This window comes from Manduca sexta, chromosome 9, assembly GCF_014839805.1.
Source record: "Manduca sexta isolate Smith_Timp_Sample1 chromosome 9, JHU_Msex_v1.0, whole genome shotgun sequence".
NCBI lineage: Eukaryota > Metazoa > Arthropoda > Insecta > Lepidoptera > Sphingidae > Manduca > Manduca sexta.
The window spans coordinates 13,312,579-13,333,627 of record NC_051123.1 but is presented as its reverse complement, the minus strand read 5'-3'; the positions used below and the strand labels follow the sequence as shown (position 1 = coordinate 13,333,627).

The 21,049-nt window shown below is 42.4% G+C and overlaps 1 protein-coding gene and 1 pseudogene across 1 annotated transcript; both read right to left on the bottom strand.

Annotated features, from left to right (window-relative positions):
* Positions 1–103: 103 nt before the first annotated feature.
* On the bottom strand, positions 104–12,449 carry LOC119188869 (annotated as a pseudogene).
* Positions 12,450–15,448: 2,999 nt separating this feature from the next.
* Positions 15,449–20,161, bottom strand: LOC115448441 (egalitarian protein homolog). Its single transcript, XM_030175875.2, has one exon. It carries the CDS (start codon positions 20,030–20,032, stop codon positions 17,462–17,464), a length of 2,571 nt encoding a protein of 856 aa, XP_030031735.1. The 5' UTR covers positions 20,033–20,161; the 3' UTR covers positions 15,449–17,461.
* Positions 20,162–21,049: the final 888 nt, after the last annotated feature.

Genomic DNA, 21,049 nt, shown 5'->3' with positions numbered 1-21,049 from the left:
TGTGATCTTAATTATAACTTAAAGCAAATGTTAAAACATCAAGGTTTGACAAATTCTGTATAGGAAATTTGCCAAAATTCTTATTCATTTTATAACCCTTCTAAACAGTACAAAATATGCCTTCACTATGGTTATTACAGTAGTCCAAATAATGTAGCATTTTTAGTCTACACAATCAACTTTTCACCAACACAATGCACAAATATTTACAAATTCCACTATATAAAACTGCGTATCATTTATCGCTTATCCTAACCGGCAATCCCCTCGCTACAACGCTAGTCGCAATCATAATGTAGTTGCTGGACCCCGCGCCTTGCATATCGCTCGGAGCAAATCCCTCTCCGGGTTGAATTGAGTTTTCTGTTCAGTCGGTGATGTGTCTGAAAACAAATGACCCATAGTTTAGTTTCACAATAGCCAAGATCAGCTGTTAGCTAAAATAGGTTAAGTTTCGAAATGCTTCTATTTAACCAGTTAACGGCTGCACACCAGCTAACAAAACCATCAATGTTATTTCTAAATTATTGAACAACTTAGAGCTTTTTTTTTTTTTTTTTTGCCTGCAACTTTACCCGCATGGAAAAGTTGTTCGGGGTTAGATATTTTTCCGGGGTAAAAGTATTCTATAGCACTTAGGAGTGATGTAGCTTCCTACTAGAGACATCGGATTTTGTAGTTCCTGAAATTAACGGGTTTAATTATAGAAACTAAGAAGTCTTACCCAACACCCCTTGACTCCATTTAGCCTTGCCGACGCTGGGCCACGGCACCGGCGCATCCGACGGCACGTACAGCGACATCAGCGTGCTGATCACCTTGTCCACTTCCAGGTCTGTGACTTCCCACAGCATGCCGACCACCATGGGACTGCGGGCAGAATAATAGGTTTTACGTGTTTGTAGACTGAAGTGCTTGAGATTAATCATAATTTTAATTGTCTATTTCTGTAGCGACAGGACAAGCGAAATTAGCGAATTTATATTTTTATCTGGTTGTATAAAAAAATCATCCCGCGCCCTCCACCCGACGTGACGAGTGCTAGTCGGACACAGTAGTATGTTCCGTACCAGTGCGCGATGTGCAGGTGGTGGTGCGCGGCGGCGGGCGGCGCGCGTGCGCGTGCGGGCGAGGCGCGCGGAGCCGCAGCCGGCGAGCAGCGCGACGGCGCGCGCGCCCGCCGCGCCTCCACCCGACGTGACGAGTGCTAGTCGGACACAGTAGTATGTTCCGTACCAGTGCGCGATGTGCAGGTGGTGGTGCGCGGCGGCGGGCGGCGCGCGTGCGCGTGCGGGCGCGAGGCGCGCGGAGCCGCAGCCGGCGAGCAGCGCGACGGCGCGCGCGCCCGCCGCGCCTCCACCCGACGTGACGAGTGCTAGTCGGACACAGTAGTATGTTCCGTACCAGTGCGCGATGTGCAGGTGGTGGTGCGCGGCGGCGGGCGGCGCGCGTGCGCGTGCGGGCGCGAGGCGCGCGGAGCCGCAGCCGGCGAGCAGCGCGACGGCGCGCGCGCCCGCCGCGCCTCCACCCGACGTGACGAGTGCTAGTCGGACACAGTAGTATGTTCCGTACCAGTGCGCGATGTGCAGGTGGTGGTGCGCGGCGGCGGGCGGCGCGCGTGCGCGTGCGGGCGCGAGGCGCGCGGAGCCGCAGCCGGCGAGCAGCGCGACGGCGCGCGCGCCCGCCGCGCCCTCCACCCGACGTGACGAGTGCTAGTCGGACACAGTAGTATGTTCCGTACCAGTGCGCGATGTGCAGGTGGTGGTGCGCGGCGGCGGGCGGCGCGCGTGCGCGTGCGGGCGCGAGGCGCGCGGAGCCGCAGCCGGCGAGCAGCGCGACGGCGCGCGCGCCCGCCGCGCCCTCCACCCGACGTGACGAGTGCTAGTCGGACACAGTAGTATGTTCCGTACCAGTGCGCGATGTGCAGGTGGTGGTGCGCGGCGGCGGGCGGCGCGCGTGCGCGTGCGGGCGCGAGGCGCGCGGAGCCGCAGCCGGCGAGCAGCGCGACGGCGCGCGCCCGCCGCGCCTCCACCCGACGTGACGAGTGCTAGTCGGACACAGTAGTATGTTCCGTACCAGTGCGCGATGTGCAGGTGGTGGTGCGCGGCGGCGGGCGGCGCGCGTGCGCGTGCGGGCGCGAGGCGCGCGGAGCCGCAGCCGGCGAGCAGCGCGACGGCGCGCGCGCCCGCCGCGCCTCCACCCGACGTGACGAGTGCTAGTCGGACACAGTAGTATGTTCCGTACCAGTGCGCGATGTGCAGGTGGTGGTGCGCGGCGGCGGGCGGCGCGCGTGCGCGTGCGGGCGCGAGGCGCGCGGAGCCGCATCCGCCGCGCCTCCACCCGACGTGACGAGTGCTAGTCGGACACAGTAGTATGTTCCGTACCAGTGCGCGATGTGCAGGTGGTGGTGCGCGGCGGCGGGCGGCGTGCGCGTGCGGGCGCGAGGCGCGCGGAGCCGCAGCCGGCGAGCAGCGCGACGGCGCGCGCGCCCGCCGCGCCTCCACCCGACGTGACGAGTGCTAGTCGGACACAGTAGTATGTTCCGTACCAGTGCGCGATGTGCAGGTGGTGGTGCGCGGCGGCGGGCGGCGCGCGTGCGCGTGCGGGCGCGAGGCGCGCGGAGCCGCAGCCGGCGAGCAGCGCGACGGCGCGCGCGCCCGCCGCGCCTCCACCCGACGTGACGAGTGCTAGTCGGACACAGTAGTATGTTCCGTACCAGTGCGCGATGTGCAGGTGGTGGTGCGCGGCGGCGGGCGGCGCGCGTGCGCGTGCGGGCGCGAGGCGCGCGGAGCCGCAGCCGGCGAGCAGCGCGACGGCGCGCGCGCCCGCCGCGCCCTCCACCCGACGTGACGAGTGCTAGTCGGACACAGTAGTATGTTCCGTACCAGTGCGCGATGTGCAGGTGGTGGTGCGCGGCGGCGGGCGGCGCGCGTGCGCGTGCGGGCGCGAGGCGCGCGGAGCCGCAGCCGGCGAGCAGCGCGACGGCGCGCGCGCCCGCCGCGCCTCCACCCGACGTGACGAGTGCTAGTCGGACACAGTAGTATGTTCCGTACCAGTGCGCGATGTGCAGGTGGTGGTGCGCGGCGGCGGGCGGCGCGCGTGCGCGTGCGGGCGCGAGGCGCGCGGAGCCGCAGCCGGCGAGCAGCGCGACGGCGCGCGCGCCCGCCGCGCCTCCACCCGACGTGACGAGTGCTAGTCGGACACAGTAGTATGTTCCGTACCAGTGCGCGATGTGCAGGTGGTGGTGCGCGGCGGCGGGCGGCGCGCGTGCGCGTGCGGGCGCGAGGCGCGCGGAGCCGCAGCCGGCGAGCAGCGCGACGGCGCGCGCGCCCGCCGCGCCCACCCGACGTGACGAGTGCTAGTCGGACACAGTAGTATGTTCCGTACCAGTGCGCGATGTGCAGGTGGTGGTGCGCGGCGGCGGGCGGCGCGCGTGCGCGTGCGGGCGCGAGGCGCGCGGAGCCGCAGCCGGCGAGCAGCGCGACGGCGCGCGCGCCCGCCGCGCCTCCACCCGACGTGACGAGTGCTAGTCGGACACAGTAGTATGTTCCGTACCAGTGCGCGATGTGCAGGTGGTGGTGCGCGGCGGCGGGCGGCGCGCGTGCGCGTGCGGGCGCGAGGCGCGCGGAGCCGCAGCCGGCGAAGCAGCGCGACGGCGCGCGCGCCCGCCGCGCCTCCACCCGACGTGACGAGTGCTAGTCGGACACAGTAGTATGTTCCGTACCAGTGCGCGATGTGCAGGTGGTGGTGCGCGGCGGCGGGCGGCGCGCGTGCGCGTGCGGGCGCGAGGCGCGCGGAGCCGCAGCCGGCGAGCAGCGCGACGGCGCGCGCGCCCGCCGCGCCTCCACCCGACGTGACGAGTGCTAGTCGGACACAGTAGTATGTTCCGTACCAGTGCGCGATGTGCAGGTGGTGGTGCGCGGCGGCGGGCGGCGCGCGTGCGCGTGCGGGCGCGAGGCGCGCGGAGCCGCAGCCGGCGAGCAGCGCGACGGCGCGCGCGCCCGCCGCGCCCTCCACCCGACGTGACGAGTGCTAGTCGGACACAGTAGTATGTTCCGTACCAGTGCGCGATGTGCAGGTGGTGGTGCGCGGCGGCGGGCGGCGCGCGTGCGCGTGCGGGCGCGAGGCGCGCGGAGCCGCAGCCGGCGAGCAGCGCGACGGCGCGCGCCCGCCGCGCCCTCCACCCGACGTGACGAGTGCTAGTCGGACACAGTAGTATGTTCCGTACCAGTGCGCGATGTGCAGGTGGTGGTGCGCGGCGGCGGGCGGCGCGCGTGCGCGTGCGGGCGCGAGGCGCGCGGAGCCGCAGCCGGCGAGCAGCGCGACGGCGCGCGCCCGCCGCCCTCCACCCGACGTGACGAGTGCTAGTCGGACACAGTAGTATGTTCCGTACCAGTGCGCGATGTGCAGGTGGTGGTGCGCGGCGGCGGGCGGCGCGCGTGCGCGTGCGGGCGCGAGGCGCGCGGAGCCGCAGCCGGCGAGCAGCGCGACGGCGCGCGCGCCCGCCGCGCCTCCACCCGACGTGACGAGTGCTAGTCGGACACAGTAGTATGTTCCGTACCAGTGCGCGATGTGCAGGTGGTGGTGCGCGGCGGCGGGCGGCGCGCGTGCGCGTGCGGGCGCGAGGCGCGCGGAGCCGCAGCCGGCGAGCAGCGCGACGGCGCGCGCGCCCGCCGCGCCTCCACCCGACGTGACGAGTGCTAGTCGGACACAGTAGTATGTTCCGTACCAGTGCGCGATGTGCAGGTGGTGGTGCGCGGCGGCGGGCGGCGCGCGTGCGCGTGCGGGCGCGAGGCGCGCGGAGCCGCAACCAGCGAGCAGCGCGACGGCGCGCGCGCCCGCCGCGCCTCCACGCCGACGCCGCGCGCGCCTCCGTTGCCGAACTGGCAGCCGTCGCCGTGGCCGCAGTACCTGGACCGTAAACCACATTATTGTAAACTCAACGCTATATCCGTTTCATAACCTACCTAATGTACTCATACCTAACCATAACTCGCTAACGCATAAAATAAGATATATTATGGTTAACAAAATGTATATACTATCTACATTACACTCGTAATTTTAAATTGGAAATAATCACTGACATATTTTCCACAATCGCCACAGCACAGCATAGTGCTTACGCAACTAAGTCGACCATAGGACAACCTAAGATCCCTTTGGGTTCCAGTCATCCCAGAATGGAAAACTTAGTAACCAAGTAAATAATTTTTAAGGTCACCAGATGTCACCTAAAATGATGTTACAAACTAAATAAACTATTAATTTACCCACTATATAATAGCCCTGACGGCAAAAATATACAAAGTAAATTCATATAAGCCTCTTTCAAATTAATACATCATACATCACGCTGAATCAATGATTAAATATCATTGATTCAGCGTATTGATATGATATAATTATTAATATATTATTATTATTAATCAATATCAACATCAATGACTTCAACAAGTGACTTTTTCATAAAAAAAAAACATTACAATTTACTGAGATTGCCCATGGCATTAAGTCGGCCTGTATACCATGTGTACAAAGTATAAATAAATAAAACAAGCCAAGCCTAAAACTATACATACAAGAATACATCAGCCTCAGTGAGGTCGTGAGGAAGTCTTCAGGGTGGGAGTCTCCCGATGTGACCGCTCCACGACTTGCACCAGTACTCCACGAATGATCGCATCCGCTTCTCCATGCGGTCTAGGTTCTTCTCTGTAATGAATAAGTATGTTTCTATGAAACCCCAAGGGCTCAGGGGGGTGCCACAAGCTGTGACTAACTGCCATTTTTAATAAGCGATCAATAAATAAAATCAATATAATCGAATAATAAAAATGGATCAATCAGAAAAAGTTTTTAACATACTTACAAATAATTTATTCTGATTGGTTCATTCTGGGAATCAGATTGAAGATTAATATTGCGATCGTTCATTAAAACTGTAAACATCATAATCGCCATTATTTTTATGAACCTAAAAATTCCACTAGTAAAGTGTGCCCAAACATTTTTACACCTCGGCTTCAAAATAGCTAAAACCAAGCCTCAGTCCAAACTGGTTTGTTTTGATAGTAAATTTAGTTAAACATATTACATTCCATACTTGTACATTTCACACGCATGCTCCAATTAGTATTTTTTGTTTTCATACCTAATTTCCTGAATTGATATTCATAAAATTAGGTATAAAATCTCTAAGAGCGAGGAGGCAATTTGTACTAACTTTCACAGGGGCTCCAAGTCGAAAGCAAAATGAAGTAAATTACCTGGATTTATAACATATCTTCCGACATCACATTTAGCAACAAAATGTCCATCGACAATCTGCTTCTCGTGTATCTTGTATAAGTAGTACAGGAAATGTATATTCTCCATCCTGGACACCGGATGGTGGTTCCAGAATAGGAAGAGTCTCCCATGGGAATGTGTCTAGTAGCTGGAAAATAGTAAAAAAGTTGAATTAACTTTACTTATTATAGTAATCTTAATGCTAGCTTATATGAATTACATTATAATACACACCCTTTATACCTGAAAGGGTAGGTAGAGGCGCAATTAATATTCATTTTTTTCGCCATATGTTTTCTGTACCATGATGTATTAAGGGGAGCGACGAATCTATCGCCATATTGAGCTTTAATTCTATTCTATTGTTAAGGCTGATACTGAGGAGGAAAACCAGTCAATTTGCGTGACACGGGATTCGAACCGAGGACCTCAGAAAAACGTACCATACATGCAATATAACTACACCAAGGTACTCTGATGAATAAAATAAAAATCACAGTTTTATTGTAGAGTATTGTTGATTGTCTTTTTTATGATATGTTGTTATTCTTTATCTACTATAATGTTGGGTATAACAAGTAAATATTGGATTTATAGAGATGATTATTTCGATAGTGACAATATTTGCAATATAATGATAACAACTTTATGAATTATAATAATTATAATGTTGATTATTTTGAAAATATCAATGAATGAAATGACAGAATGATTTCAATAATGTATTTAGTGATAGCATTGATACAAGTGGTGACATTGATAATCATATAGTAAGAATGATTATAACTAAGTCAGTGTACTACGATCCCAACTTCCAAGCGCTTTTCTGAAAAGACCTAAAATAATACATGCTATTAAAATAATAAACGAGAAGCAATAAAACAAACCGTATTATGCAGTGGTAAGTCTTATATTCTGTTTTCTATGGTTCATTTCTAGCGTATTACAATAATAAACTTACCTCATCAACAATCAGTATCACCGGATGTCGTTTAGCTTTTTTCAAAGCAGACAACTCATCACCATCCTTCACAAGATTGGCGGTTGCTGAGAAAGCCTTGATTCCATCAACCAATGTAAAGTTGTGTATACTCTCAAAACATTTAGACAGACATTTCAAACACAACTCATTCGTGAATTTAAACTCTTTGGTACAATTTTCGCAGCATTTCAATACTTTACGGATATCTTCAGTGTTGCCGTGTTCTGTGAGTATTCTCCTGATGCAGGACTTGATTTGTTGAGAGGATAAGGTCGGGCAACTCTCAATGAGATTGTATAGAAGGAATTTTTGTTTTTTCGTTAGTTTGATGAAGCTGAAATTACGATAGTGAGGTATAGAAAGTAATGATTTAATACTTGACTCTTTATAGCTGAAATATCTCTAAGTAAATTAATAAACAAAAAAGTGTGAAAATAATTGAAATATGAACAAATATTTTATATCCACTGATCAGTCATGCTAATTGCTTTTAATATATTTTTTATATATGCGAAAAATTCTAATATATACATAATATATAAGATAGCCCGCGGCTCCGCCCGCGTTATAAAGTTTTTCAGGCTAAAGTTTTCCGTTATAAAAGTAGTAGTTTCCGGGAGCCTATGTTCTTCCCGGGTCTCAAACTGTCTCCGTACCAAATTTCATCTTAATACGTTGGGTAGTTTTTGAGCTTAACACATTCAGGCAGACAGATGCAGCGGGGACTTTGTTTTATAATATATTTTTAGAACTTTTAAGAGGAACAATCCCGTCTTACTTCATTGTTGCATAACTTTAACCGTTTACGCAGCGCACGCAACGGAAGCTCTCAAAACTAATAAATTGTCCCCGTTTTTTCAACATGTTTCATTACTGCTCCGCTCCTATTGGTCATAGCGTGATATATAGCCTATAGCACTCCACAAATAAAGGGCTATCCAACACAAAACGATTTTTTCAGTTCAAACTGGTAGTTCCTGAGATTAGCCATTACTGCTCCGCTCCTATTGGTCATAGCGTGATAATATATAACTTAGAGCACTCCACAAACAAAGGGCTATTCAACACAAAAATATTTTTTCAGTTTGAATCGGTAGTTCCTGAGATAAGCCATTACTGCTCCGCTCCTATTGGGTATAGCGTGATGATATATAGCCTATAGCATTCCACGAACAAAAGGATATCCAACGCAAAAAATATTTTTCAGTTTGGACCGGTAGTTCCTGAGATTAGCCATTACTGCTCCGCTCCTATTGGGTATAGCGTGATGATATATAGCCTATAGCACTCCACGAACAAAGGGCTATCCAACGCAAAAGAATTTTTCAGTTTGGACCGGTAGTTCCTGAGATTAGCGCGTTCGAACAAACAAACAAACAAACAAACTCTTCAGCTTTATATAATAGTATAGATTTATTTCATTTCCATGACCAGTATCGATTTCTATGAAAATCTTAATTACCTCAGTCTACACCATAACTTACTGGATATGTATATTTTTACTGTTATAATAAAAATAATTTATTGAATAATATAATCATAAATGCGTTATTATAATACAAATTATGTCAATTAATTACCCGTGACTTACTTTTTCAAATAATTCTATGTGATAATTAGTTTAATTGCATTATTCATTTTTGTATTTGTAAACTTAAATATACCATTTGGTAGCTATAATCTGGTATGAGTATTCAGATACTGTTTATTATGTGCCCAGGAATGTGTATTTAATACATAAAATAGCAAATAAAGGTCTAAATATTGTAACCAGAACAATTATTGGGCATTACTTATCTTGGTTTTAGACGGGGAATAAGGATTTGTATTGGAGAAGTATTGTAATGCAGAGAAACACATTTTGTAATTCAAAGTTCTGGCTGATATTGTTATAATATATAGCTGTTGTAATGCTTATCATTTATCCTTTTTTTATCACAAATAGTGCATGTTGTGACTGTCTTAAGAAGGTGTTACTCTTATATTGTATAATATTGTTTTTCTTTTATTTAGTGTAAGCAACATTGTAACAACTACTGCCTGTCCTAAATAAATAAATAAATCTGTGAAACAACATGCTAGTCTCGACATGTAGTTATATAAAAAAATCACATTTTTAAATCTCCTTACCCCCAATCAGTGATGGTATTGTCCACCAACTGTATGACCTTCTGTTTCAAATCCTTGTCCACGAGTTTTCCTGTGAGCAGGCTGCCCCAACCACCGAGCCACTCTTTATCCATCACATTTATTACACTCTGTAATTAAATGGATTTTGGTAGAAATTTTAACAGCAGAAGGCAATAGATCAAGTGGGCTATATGATGATAATTTATTAGCACTGTCTGTAAATGCTTGATACTAGAGAAGTAAATAGGCATGAGTTAAACTATTATAGGTTTTTTTAACAAACCCATTATAAATCATTGTTACTTTGTTTTAATTAAGAAGCGCTTTCCATATATTTTTACAGATTGAAAATACTTCAGTTCTGAGAAGTTAAAACCCACCTTCATCCTCAAATCAATGTCTTCCCTTTTGTTCCAGTAATTCTGCACCAATCTCTTGTTATTAAGAAATTGCGCATTGTCTATGGTTTTATAATTCTCGCCCAATAATGAATACAATTCTTTGAACAGTGGGTCTTCACCTTCTGTAATGTTAATAAAAATAAGATATAGTGCGGCCCTATAGTAGGAAAGTCTGAAATAGTACATGAGCCAAACATGATAATCATTCATAAAATTCAAGTTTTGGTTTTCATTGATCATCCAATAAACAATAATTATATATTTATTAGTGTCATAGGGATCATTTTATATGTTTGTGGGAAGGTAATGTATAAACAATGGTAATGATAAAAAAAACCTATCTGATCTGTCTTTTCAGACAACTTCCCCAATTATTGATCTCATTAACTAATTGAAAACTTAATTGAACTAAGCATCAAACCCAAGGTTTGCTGGTATAAAGCTTACCTTTATGGACATTGGCCGGTATGTTCACTGTGATTGGAGGAAGACCACAATCCTCTAGGTAATCATTAGTGAACAGGCTCAAATATATTGAGTTTATTTCCGTTCTGTACTCTTCTAGCGGTTTAAGATTTTCATTTGGGTTGTATGGTGCTGTCAATTGTATGACTGTCCATTCTGGAACAAACTTTTTTATCTATCTTTATTGAAGCAGAAGGGAATGATTTTATCATTCTATATACATGTGTAGTTGTATGTATTTTTATATTTTGTGATTATATTGGTACATTTTCAATACAGCCATGCGAGAGTTTTCATGGCAAAATATAGTGGGCTGTGGAAAGAGTTTGATCCGTGATAAATGTTTACATGATTCATACATATTTGTTAAAGTTGGACTTATATTTTTAATCAACATATTATGAATATTTTCATGTGGCTAGCATAATATAACTATAGCATAATGTGAGAAAAAAATAATAAAAAAACTCATCACCTTTAGGAATTTCACTGAGTATCTTCTGAAAGTTGTCAACATTATTCACTGAACCAAAATTAAGATATCTCCTGTGGAGAGGTGGCTCTTCATTTATTTCAAATGTATTCAAAATGTCTGTTATATCATCAGTGTCATTTGAGAAAAAATCCAATAATAATTTCTCCTCAGTTTTAGATCTGAAACAATTATTTATGCCTTATTATCATTTTGATATATTTTTAAGTGTTTGAATATAAATTAACTACTCACATTGGATTGGCATCAATTAAATCTTTAACAGGTTTTATGAAACTGGTAATTTTTCGTAGTTTGTCTTCTGAAAGGATATAAATAAGTTTATTAAGACCTGCACCAAACTGACTATACTGCATAATAGGAAAAAGTGTGTAAAATAATTAGCTAAATCATAAAGGAAGCACAGTTCAACAAAATGATTTCAAATACGCATTTCACTATAGCCATGTTGTCGCTAAAACTTGCACATAAGAATTATAAAAAAAAAACAATTGGACTCTCATTACTCAAACTTCTAACTTTTTAAATTGACATGTTATATGTAGTTTATTTTTTTATTATTTTATATAATATATCCTTGTCATACTCACGTGCCAACTTCTGCTGTTCATCCCTGTACACTGCCATGGTGCGTAATGTTGCAGACATAGCCTCGCTCAAATAAAATGCACATCCTGCATCGTCACCAGACGCCAGGCTCTCCTCCGCCAATAACTTTCTACTACCTGGAAAGTGGAATATTTAGCATCACATTTATGGTAAACTTATTAATCTGATATTTTAAAAAAAACGCGTATTTTTTTTATCTATATTCATCGACACATATTGGGAAAATATCTTTTGATTTCTGTAATCAATTAGAGATATTTTCTTTAACAATATTTTTTACCAAAAATATATTTCTAAGTTTGCTATAGGTGATGCTACGGTAATAATTATATTATATTCTGGAACGGTTATTTCTCATGTATAGTAATATGTGGTTGATATATAACTATACTGCACATTTTTTTTAGTTTAAATAATTTCCCGATGGACATGAAGCAATATAATTAATTATTAAAAAAAAATAGGCGATAGGATAACTTAGTTTACTACCTTGTAACAGTTACACTTATAGATGGAAAAAAATCAAATGTTATCACTACAAATCTTTGTGATACAGGCCGCTGAGCTTAGTGCAAAGATCACCAGCAATTTAAGATAACTGTATCCAAATAAAAAGGTGATATATATAAAAAAAAAAAAATTCAGAATTTTGTCAGCAATAGTGTAGACGTGTGTACTATGTATCCTTTATAACGGCAGGGCCAGATACAACAACCTAGGATCGTACTTTCTTATATAAAGGATAAGTTCATACAAATACACCACAATTCTTAAGTGAAACATATACCAGAAATGTGCGAGATGTGATATAAAACCTTAGTTTTAATATAAAGATTCTAATGGTAAATAAAATATATTCAAGATAGTCAGGTCCTATTTGAAATGAAAATAAGTTGTTCTTACTTTGATAATTTGGACCGTTTGGTGTTGCGGGAATGTCGTATGCATACTTGTGTAGTATATTCTTGTACAACGGCTTGGTGAATTTGATTTCATCAGTGAAAACATCGAAATCTTCCATTTTTTATTTTCAAAATAAGTTTAACAGTAAACCGAAGTTATATATTTGAATTTGACAATGATAGATTTTGTAAGCAGTGGTACCAGACAATAAAATACATAATCGATTATAATATCATCGATATATTTTTAACAATTATGAATGTATTTCAAATGAATTACCTTTTGAAAATATCTAAAATGTTACTTCAGGATTACAAATATTTATAATATTTTTACTTACACTTACGTACTAAGTTAAATAATAACAAGTGCCCGTTTTTAAATTACTGGTAACATTATAATTTATAACTTAGCATTTTAGCGGGAAGACAATGGAAGTACATTTTTTTTATTCCATAAAAGTACATACATAATGATTGATTATTTACTCGTTATACTAGAAAAGTCATCCGACAACTATGCCACCTTGAATCGTACATTATCATCATAATGCGTACTGCGTAAATGTAAGCAAGTTTTTCCGTTATTCATTGCATACTAGAAATCTAGGTGTGAACATTGAACTTAGCTTGTCGATATAACTCAAACATGATTGATTTTAAAACATTTAAAATTTGTAAAAAGATGGGTAGGCCTAATATATAATTTATTGTTTATCGAGAAACTGATAAATCATGCGAGTTTAAATTATGTTGTGAGCGGCTATGTCTGTTTCCATAATTGGAGCATAGAATATGTTCGCTAACTGCAACTATAATAATAATATGCTGAAATTATAATTCAGAACACATTTCTTTTCACAAAACGTCACCGCATTCCATACTTAGGTATCCGCATACGTTTTTTCATACTTACATATATTCAAACCTATGGAAAAAGGTAATACTTATCAAAATTTGCCGCCTTAGCGTCAAATACTCACGTGATCGTTGACTGTCTTGCATTATAAGTGTACGTGACGTCAACTACCTGGATATAAAGACGCAGACAGGCTGGCAGGATGATGTTGAGTGTACTTATACCTGCTCTATATCTAGCGTTACTTTCAAACACAATTCGAAAAAGGTCATAATATTGTGGCAATATTACATTGTTCAATGTCGTTGAAAACTCCGTACTCGCTCCGACGCGCCTGCCGTTTAAAAGATGTTTTTATCCGAAAATACTAATGTAATTAAAACACATTAGGTGCTAGGAACTGTACAATCAAATAAAAAGTCCAACTGCGATTGTACTAGTGTTTCATAAACCCCACAAAAACCCAATATAAGTGGGAGGCGACACGATAGTTCATGATAAGCTTACCGATTTCTAAACAGAGGCGCGGCAATCTAACTGCTGTACGGTATATCGTATCACGTATGTCTTGAAATTTAATGTGAATAACTGGGACTGTAATGTCGGATCACTTGATCACCGAAGCGTATGGGTTTATAAGAATTATTGACTGTTTATTAACTTAACTGTTCTGTAATTCTGCGTTACAACTTACACAAAGCGGTGCGTGTATCATTTATTATTTTTAATTGCACATTAAATACCATCTATCTCTGGGTTATATTTTTAAGTTTTATAGATATTTGTTCATGGCATTATAAGAAATAAAAGTAAGTATATTCGGACGCGCTAACATTTCAACGTTAGACTAGCGTGATGGATTAGGTACGGTTTACAAACCCGTCACCTTTAAAATGGGGGGGACGTCGATACTCAGTAGTGGGGTAGACACACTATTAGCCTATTACAAAAGCACTATTTGTATGTAGATTAGACACTAGTGTTTGTAGCTTATGTATGCTACCTAGTATAGGTAATAAAACTGCTACAAGTTCTACCGATCAAGTCTACGAAAACGCAAGTGCGACATATCTGTACCGTGTCGCAGTTATGTTAGCGTTGAGAAACTAAAAAACACTCGCGTGTTAATGTATTCCAAAGTATTATTACTTAATTATCTAGAGTGTTGTATTTCATTTCATTCGCACTTTCTACACGCTGTATAATGAGTAAAGGAGAAAGAGCTTTGAATAATAATCGACGGCTGCCATTGACATATTATGCAAGCCACATTACTGGACGCCTAATGGTATTGTTTCATAATTAGGTCGCTATCGGAAACTTTCACGTCGTTTTATTAGTAAAAATAAATATATCAATGAATAACTTGTAGTAAAACGGTTTATATGCGTAACTAATTTTAAATCTGAGTACGGATTGGCAGTTGGCACAATGACCGCCATTGGTTTAGTTTCTATTCGAATAAGGCGGCGCTTTTATCCCAGACAGGGTAAGCAGAGATGTACTATTGTAACAGTATGCTGAGCTTATTTCCGGGAAACATGCAATACAGGTGATATAACATGACGATTTTATGCTCACACGAATAAATTTCTTGAGCTGGGAATTGAACCTAAAACCACGCCTGTTTAAATATTAATGTGGATATGCTGCTACTAAGCCAATGCGGTATTTTTATATGGTACTCGTCATTTCCTAGTCTTATTAAAATATATATTTCCCAAATTGAATTTGTGGACTGGACTAAATTGAACATCGTTACTACATGTTGCATGTTAAAGATTCCACTTTATAGACTGAATAACTCACATAAAAAGCTGTTTCCAAACAGCTTGCAATAAGTTACATCAGCTGTCTATGCTAATAAATAAACCTTGTGATTTTGAAATGAAGGCTTTTTACAAGCTGATACTGCAATTTCTCATGTTGTAAAAATTTGAACATGCGTTTGATATTTTTAAATATTTATCCCGGGGCAATCCGAAACGGCTGAATCAAATTTGATACGCCTTTCATAGATAATTTTAAAAGTAATGTAGGGCGTATTTATTCCTGGAAATTATAACCAGGACGAAGCCGCCAGCGAAGCCAGTCATAAATATAAACCTGAATTATAGCACTTAATTATTCAATAGCTTAAATAGCAAATATCTCATGGCCTAGTGTAATCATGATAGAATCTTAAATCACGCAAAATGTTACGCAGCGATCGTAATACGGCTAAAAATAGAACTAGTGTTGCTCCAAACTTCAAAGTATGTTTAGCGATTTGGCAGCAATACCATCTTTGGTATAGCACGCACAAACAAAACGAAAGATATTTTACAATTTTTTATTCATAATAAACATAAACAATGCGCAAATTAGTAACCGACAATCTGCCACATTACAATATTACCGACTTTCACGGTAGTAAGCGAATAAACTCGGTTAAGTAGGTAGAAATAAAAATTTCTAAACATCTTGTGTTAGAAAACAAAACGAGGGATACACTAACAATGACTATCAAAATGCTTACAAATAGTAAAAAGTTAGTGGCACTGATTAAAAATAAACTTTTATAATACGAAATATATACGTAAAACGTGTAAATTTCTCATAAATTGTGCAATATATAAGGCACGGAACGTTTGCCGAAAATAAAATGTATCTAATTAGCTATAAAAAGACGTTACTGGATAGTCGCAACAGAATGACTGCAGACTGTGTGGAGCGGATTTAGCCATCGACTACACATCAATGTATCACAAGTGTTCACATTATTGAAAACACATAGAATCTGCAGACATTATTAAATTGACAATGTATAATTATGCCTTTTACATAATTTTGATAACACAAAACTAAAAAACTTATTATGCATATATAAATAAGAGTATATTTCACTAATTGCACTTTCGAACAGTTCAGTGCAGAATTTACTATGTGATATACAACAAAAAAGTAAAATAAAATACTGATGCGTAATACGTGAAATGAGGGTACGTTGAAAATACATGCAACAGCCGCCACGACAAAGCAAGAAGCGTTTAAACAGCACTAAAATTTTAACACATCATATACTGTAATTATAACGTAAAAATAAACTATTCGAATGATTTCAACATGCTTAGTTTAATTTTCGATAACTATAAAGAAATTTGTCCACGGCGCGGATATTTTTCTAAAACATGACCTTATTCGTAGTCATTGTTCACCCGCCATTTTGATAAAGTCGCCGCTTAGTGGCATCTTAAAAGCTACCATATAAATTGTGAGTTGAAGTAGAAACTTCATTATCAACAACCTAGCGTTACAAGTGGTAGGCGTTATTGTTTATCCTAAGTGTGACACCAACCAATAAATCCATCTAAATGTCGTGGTTACACAAACTACGTAATATGTATAAAATCCTACATTTTCACATGTTAATAAAGGCATCCGTCGGATATGACTCGAAGGCACAAAATATTATTAAACCAAAGCTACAACCTTATCAGTTATCATTACAAGATTATCTACAATCTCACAATGAAGGCAGTATAGTCCTCTACGTAACAAAAAAATGACCGAAACTTTTCCAAGCACCACATCTACTAGATAAAATCTCTTTCAATAACACTAACCCTATACCATTTTTTAATATTTTTTTAAACGTGTTTTTAAAATACGTGTATTAAACATCTCTGTTAAATATATTACAATTAAACCTTCACTATATACGCCTATTATTGCCATCATCGATATACATTTAATAGCTACGGGGCTACTAAACAATATGTTAGCATTAAAATAAATAAGATGGTATATACATTGACGTATAACACTCGATCAACATCGAGATTTCCCGATGTAAAGATTACGCGAGCTAATCAGAATTTATCTTATTTACAATTCAAAATAGACCGAGACAAAAGGCCTTGAAATCTTATCACATTTAAGTTTGGGATGCTTAACGGGCAATAGCCGACATAAAAAAAATAAATTAGTAAAATAATGTGTGTAACAGCACATACTGACATTTCCAGAGGATGGAACTGAGTAGCCGTTTTATTATGCGAATAACTGTTGCACTTATTCGAGTGCACATTTCTTGTCTCCGCTCAAATGAACATATAGCGTAGGTGTACACTTAATGCGCGACCTCACATCTTTAATTCATATTATCTAGCTCAAACGTACCCCGACGTATCGCGACCGACGAGACGCGTCGATGGTTGCGGGGACCAGTTACATTTTAAACTTACGACTAAAGTAAAATATAAAAAAAATATCATCACATACAGAAGTGTTTCGAAACTAAATTGTGGCACTCAGAAATATGGAAGTATTGTTAAAATCTGAGTGTCATCAAGACATATTGTTTATGCCCACCCTTTTGCTGAGGGGGGACGCGTCGAGGATCCTCTCGTTGGCCTTGTCCTCTTCCCTGAAGTGGATCCTGGTGATCACTATGTCTCCAGTGCTCAGCGTTTGCGAGCCGACCTCCGATTTCTTCGCTTCATTGAGATCATTGCACTTCACATCATCAAAATTGGAATTATGGCATTTACAGCAGCAATTCTTCTGGTTTACATCACCTATGTTCAAAATTTGGCTTAGATTGGACCAGTCCTTATTTTTGAGCAATGGCAGTGTTTGTTCCATTGTCTGTGAGAATTTTTCCTCCAATTCACCACTGAGGGGTGCCACTGAAGATAGTATAGCCTCCAAACGATTGATTTTTTCAACCTTGTCCATGTTTGTGTCAGAGAGAATCTCATCCATCATCTGCATGGATTCTGTGAGGCTGGGAGGCTGTGTAGAGTGTGGAGAAGAGATTGGATCTGAAGGATTGGACTCCAAACTAGCCATTTCATTTTCTCTGTCATCATCATCTGAATCAGAGTCCTTGTCCTGGCCAATGGCTTCCAATTTTTCCAATTTTTTGGATATTTTGTGACAGCCCTTCAATTTCTCCTTCTCCTCTTCAGTTAGCTCTAAATATCTCAGCAATCTGATCTCCCTATTGCTCAGCACAATATTTTTAGTACTCTCAGACAATTTTTGTTTGAGTTCACCTACTTCGGTGTTTATTTTTCTCTGACGTTTACGCAATTTCACCTCTGTTGGTTGTATATGCATAAACACTTGCTCATTGCTCAATTCCTCAAATAGCTGCTGATTATCTGGTTTAATATTAGAAGACATGTAGGCATAAATAGCAGGGTTTACCAAGGAAAGTACATCGGAAGCAGCGTAAATGATCATATCTTTAGTCAGCGGTCTCCTTGCCCAATACCTCTGGTCTCTACGGTATACATTCTTCAATTGTTCCTTCATCGGATTCATTGGTGCATTGTACAATTCACACAAGGCATTGAGACTAAGATTTTTCACTTTATAAACAGGCACACCCTGCTGTTGCAACTGCAAAACAGCATGACCGGCTTGAGTATCAAACACATTTTTCAATATGATCTCAAATTGATTGTGTAAATTGACTGAATCATTCCTGCAGTCATGAATTATTTTTATAACATGCTCGCTTTCCAATAATTCCTTTATTTTGCCCTCTATGATCATTCCTGGACATGTCATTATGTCTAATATGTAGACCTCACCATTCATAGTTGCAATCTGACACAAAGTCAACACTCCTTTAAGGCCAAGGTTAATACCTTCGCAGTCAAAGGACACTATGTTCTTTGCATTACGTTTCGGTGCCATAATACTTTCAATTAATGTAGCACATTCTCTGACACTGGCTATCACTGTGGTACACTGCAGGACTTTCTGCCTCCATGCTTCTCCAACAACACTGTTTCTCAAGCTGGGCAGGCCATTGGTTTCTTCTGAACTCCTCTGAGCATTCAAATGATTGTTTACCCTGTCCCTGACCATATTCTCAGCCAAATTCTTTATAACAATAGAATTGATCCTCTGCTTCAAAGTCTGGTTGGCAATGTTAGCTTGAGGACCTCGGGGAGATTCTGTGGGACTGAGTATTCTATTTGCAGGGCTCTTCTTGCCATCTGAAGGAGTTGGGCTCACCACTGTGGGAGGGACGGGCGACGGGGATTTTTCTTCGACCACAGGCTTTGGTGTATCAGTCTTTACTTTTGATTTAGCATTTAGATACATAACAGGTATTTTTGGTTTGCTGATAAGTGTGACAAGGTTTGCTTGGACGTGAAAACTGTCCGAGAACAGTTTAAGGAATGCACTCAAGTCTGCCGGCGATTTGAACATCTGATACCAGTACTCTTGTGGGAAACGTGACACAATGAGATGGAAGAGCTGGTCCACCATTACAGGCCCTTTGGCTTCGATGCACTGCGCGATGTAGTCCAGCAGCTGCTGGGCGGTGTCCGTGTTGATGTTGGCCACGGGCAGGTTATGGAACTGCTCTGAATTTGTGTGTGCGTTGTCTCGCCTATGATTCTCACTGACTAGAATGACGTTGTCGTCGACGATTTGGAACGTATCTGGGTGCTTCATTAGGAACTCCTTGAACTCCTTGATGCGCTGCCCGGAGATGTGCCGCACCTGCGGCGAGGCCTGGCTGCGGTGGCCGAGCAGGCTTTTGATCGGCACCTCGGTGCCCTCGCCATACTGGACCATTTTACTGGCGAAGTATTGCTTCGCTTCTTCGATGTAGTCGTTGTTGGAGGACGCGCCAGCCCCGCTGGGATGCTTCTGGAACGTGTTGATATCAACATAGTCCCCGTCTATGCTGAACAACGCTGGGTACTGAGCCAGGAACTTCTTCAATCCCGACTGCGACCCGCCAGCGATTTGCCGCATCTCCTTGGTGAACCCCTTGGCACCAAACTGGCAGGAAAGATCGTGTAACGTGCGCGGCTCGCCTTTATCGAGCAGGCGTTCCACGAAGAACAACAGAGTGAGGTTCCTAGCGAGCTCATATTCCATTGATTCCATTTCCCTGCAGTTGGTGCCAATGTGTTTTACTTACACTAAATTTTTCTACGTATATGTGTCACCCACAACACCATGAAATTTTTCTTTTTCTTTCCGCACCTGAACCATAGAGAATAGAGGAAGGTGAAGTGAAATGTGTTGTAACGTATAGATTACATTTTTACTGCTATTAGTTCGTAATTATTATTGCAAAAATATTGTTTTGAACGGTTGTATTTTACCGTATTTGGTTTTAATAACAGATTTTAAAATAAATTTATTGTTAATTTTTTATATTGTTATAAAAACAATTCATTAAGTTTGCTATAGGTAATGATCCGCCGATTTTCTAGTACTATAGGTGAAATTACCTGAGCCTTTGTAATTATCCTTTATCATTTAGTAAATGCTGAAAAAGGTGAACAATAGAAAAGTTTCTAAATATTCATGAATAAAGTACATTTTTATGAAATGTCAATATTTATTCACCGTTTCACCCATGTTTTATACTTTTACTCCTACAGGTTTTTTTCTTTTGGGCATATTTATCTCTAAATATTTTCATTACAAAACAGAAGTTATTAGACTTCTATGACTAAATTAGTCAATTAAGTTATTTTCTTAATACTTATGCGTTATGTTTTGATTTACAGTATTTTTGTGTATTCTAGTGTAGAAGTAAAATTTAATTCCATTTCTGTAAAAATCTAGAATTTATGTTTTTCATACTTAATTGGTAACATTCAAATCATAGAGCAAATTCCTAATTTGGATCTAATGCGTTCCAGTGACCCAATAATTTATGGAATAATAATTTAATATCTTTTTATGTTAATGCCGGCAGAATTAAAAATATGATCTATTGTAAACATTACTTATTTATTTGGTGACGCGATCATCTACATAAAAAAATAGATTAGCCTCTTGTAAATAATTACAAATTAGTAAAAATGTAAACTTATATTCTGCAGGACCTGGAACGTACCATGTTGACGTTACGTACCATAGACAACTTACATGATTATTGTTCGAAAATGT

What these genes read in the sequence shown, in the direction of transcription:
- LOC115448441 (XM_030175875.2), bottom strand. Translation starts at nt 20,032, where the DNA reads ATGGAATCAATGGAATATGAGCTCGCTAGGAACCTCACTCTGTTGTTC.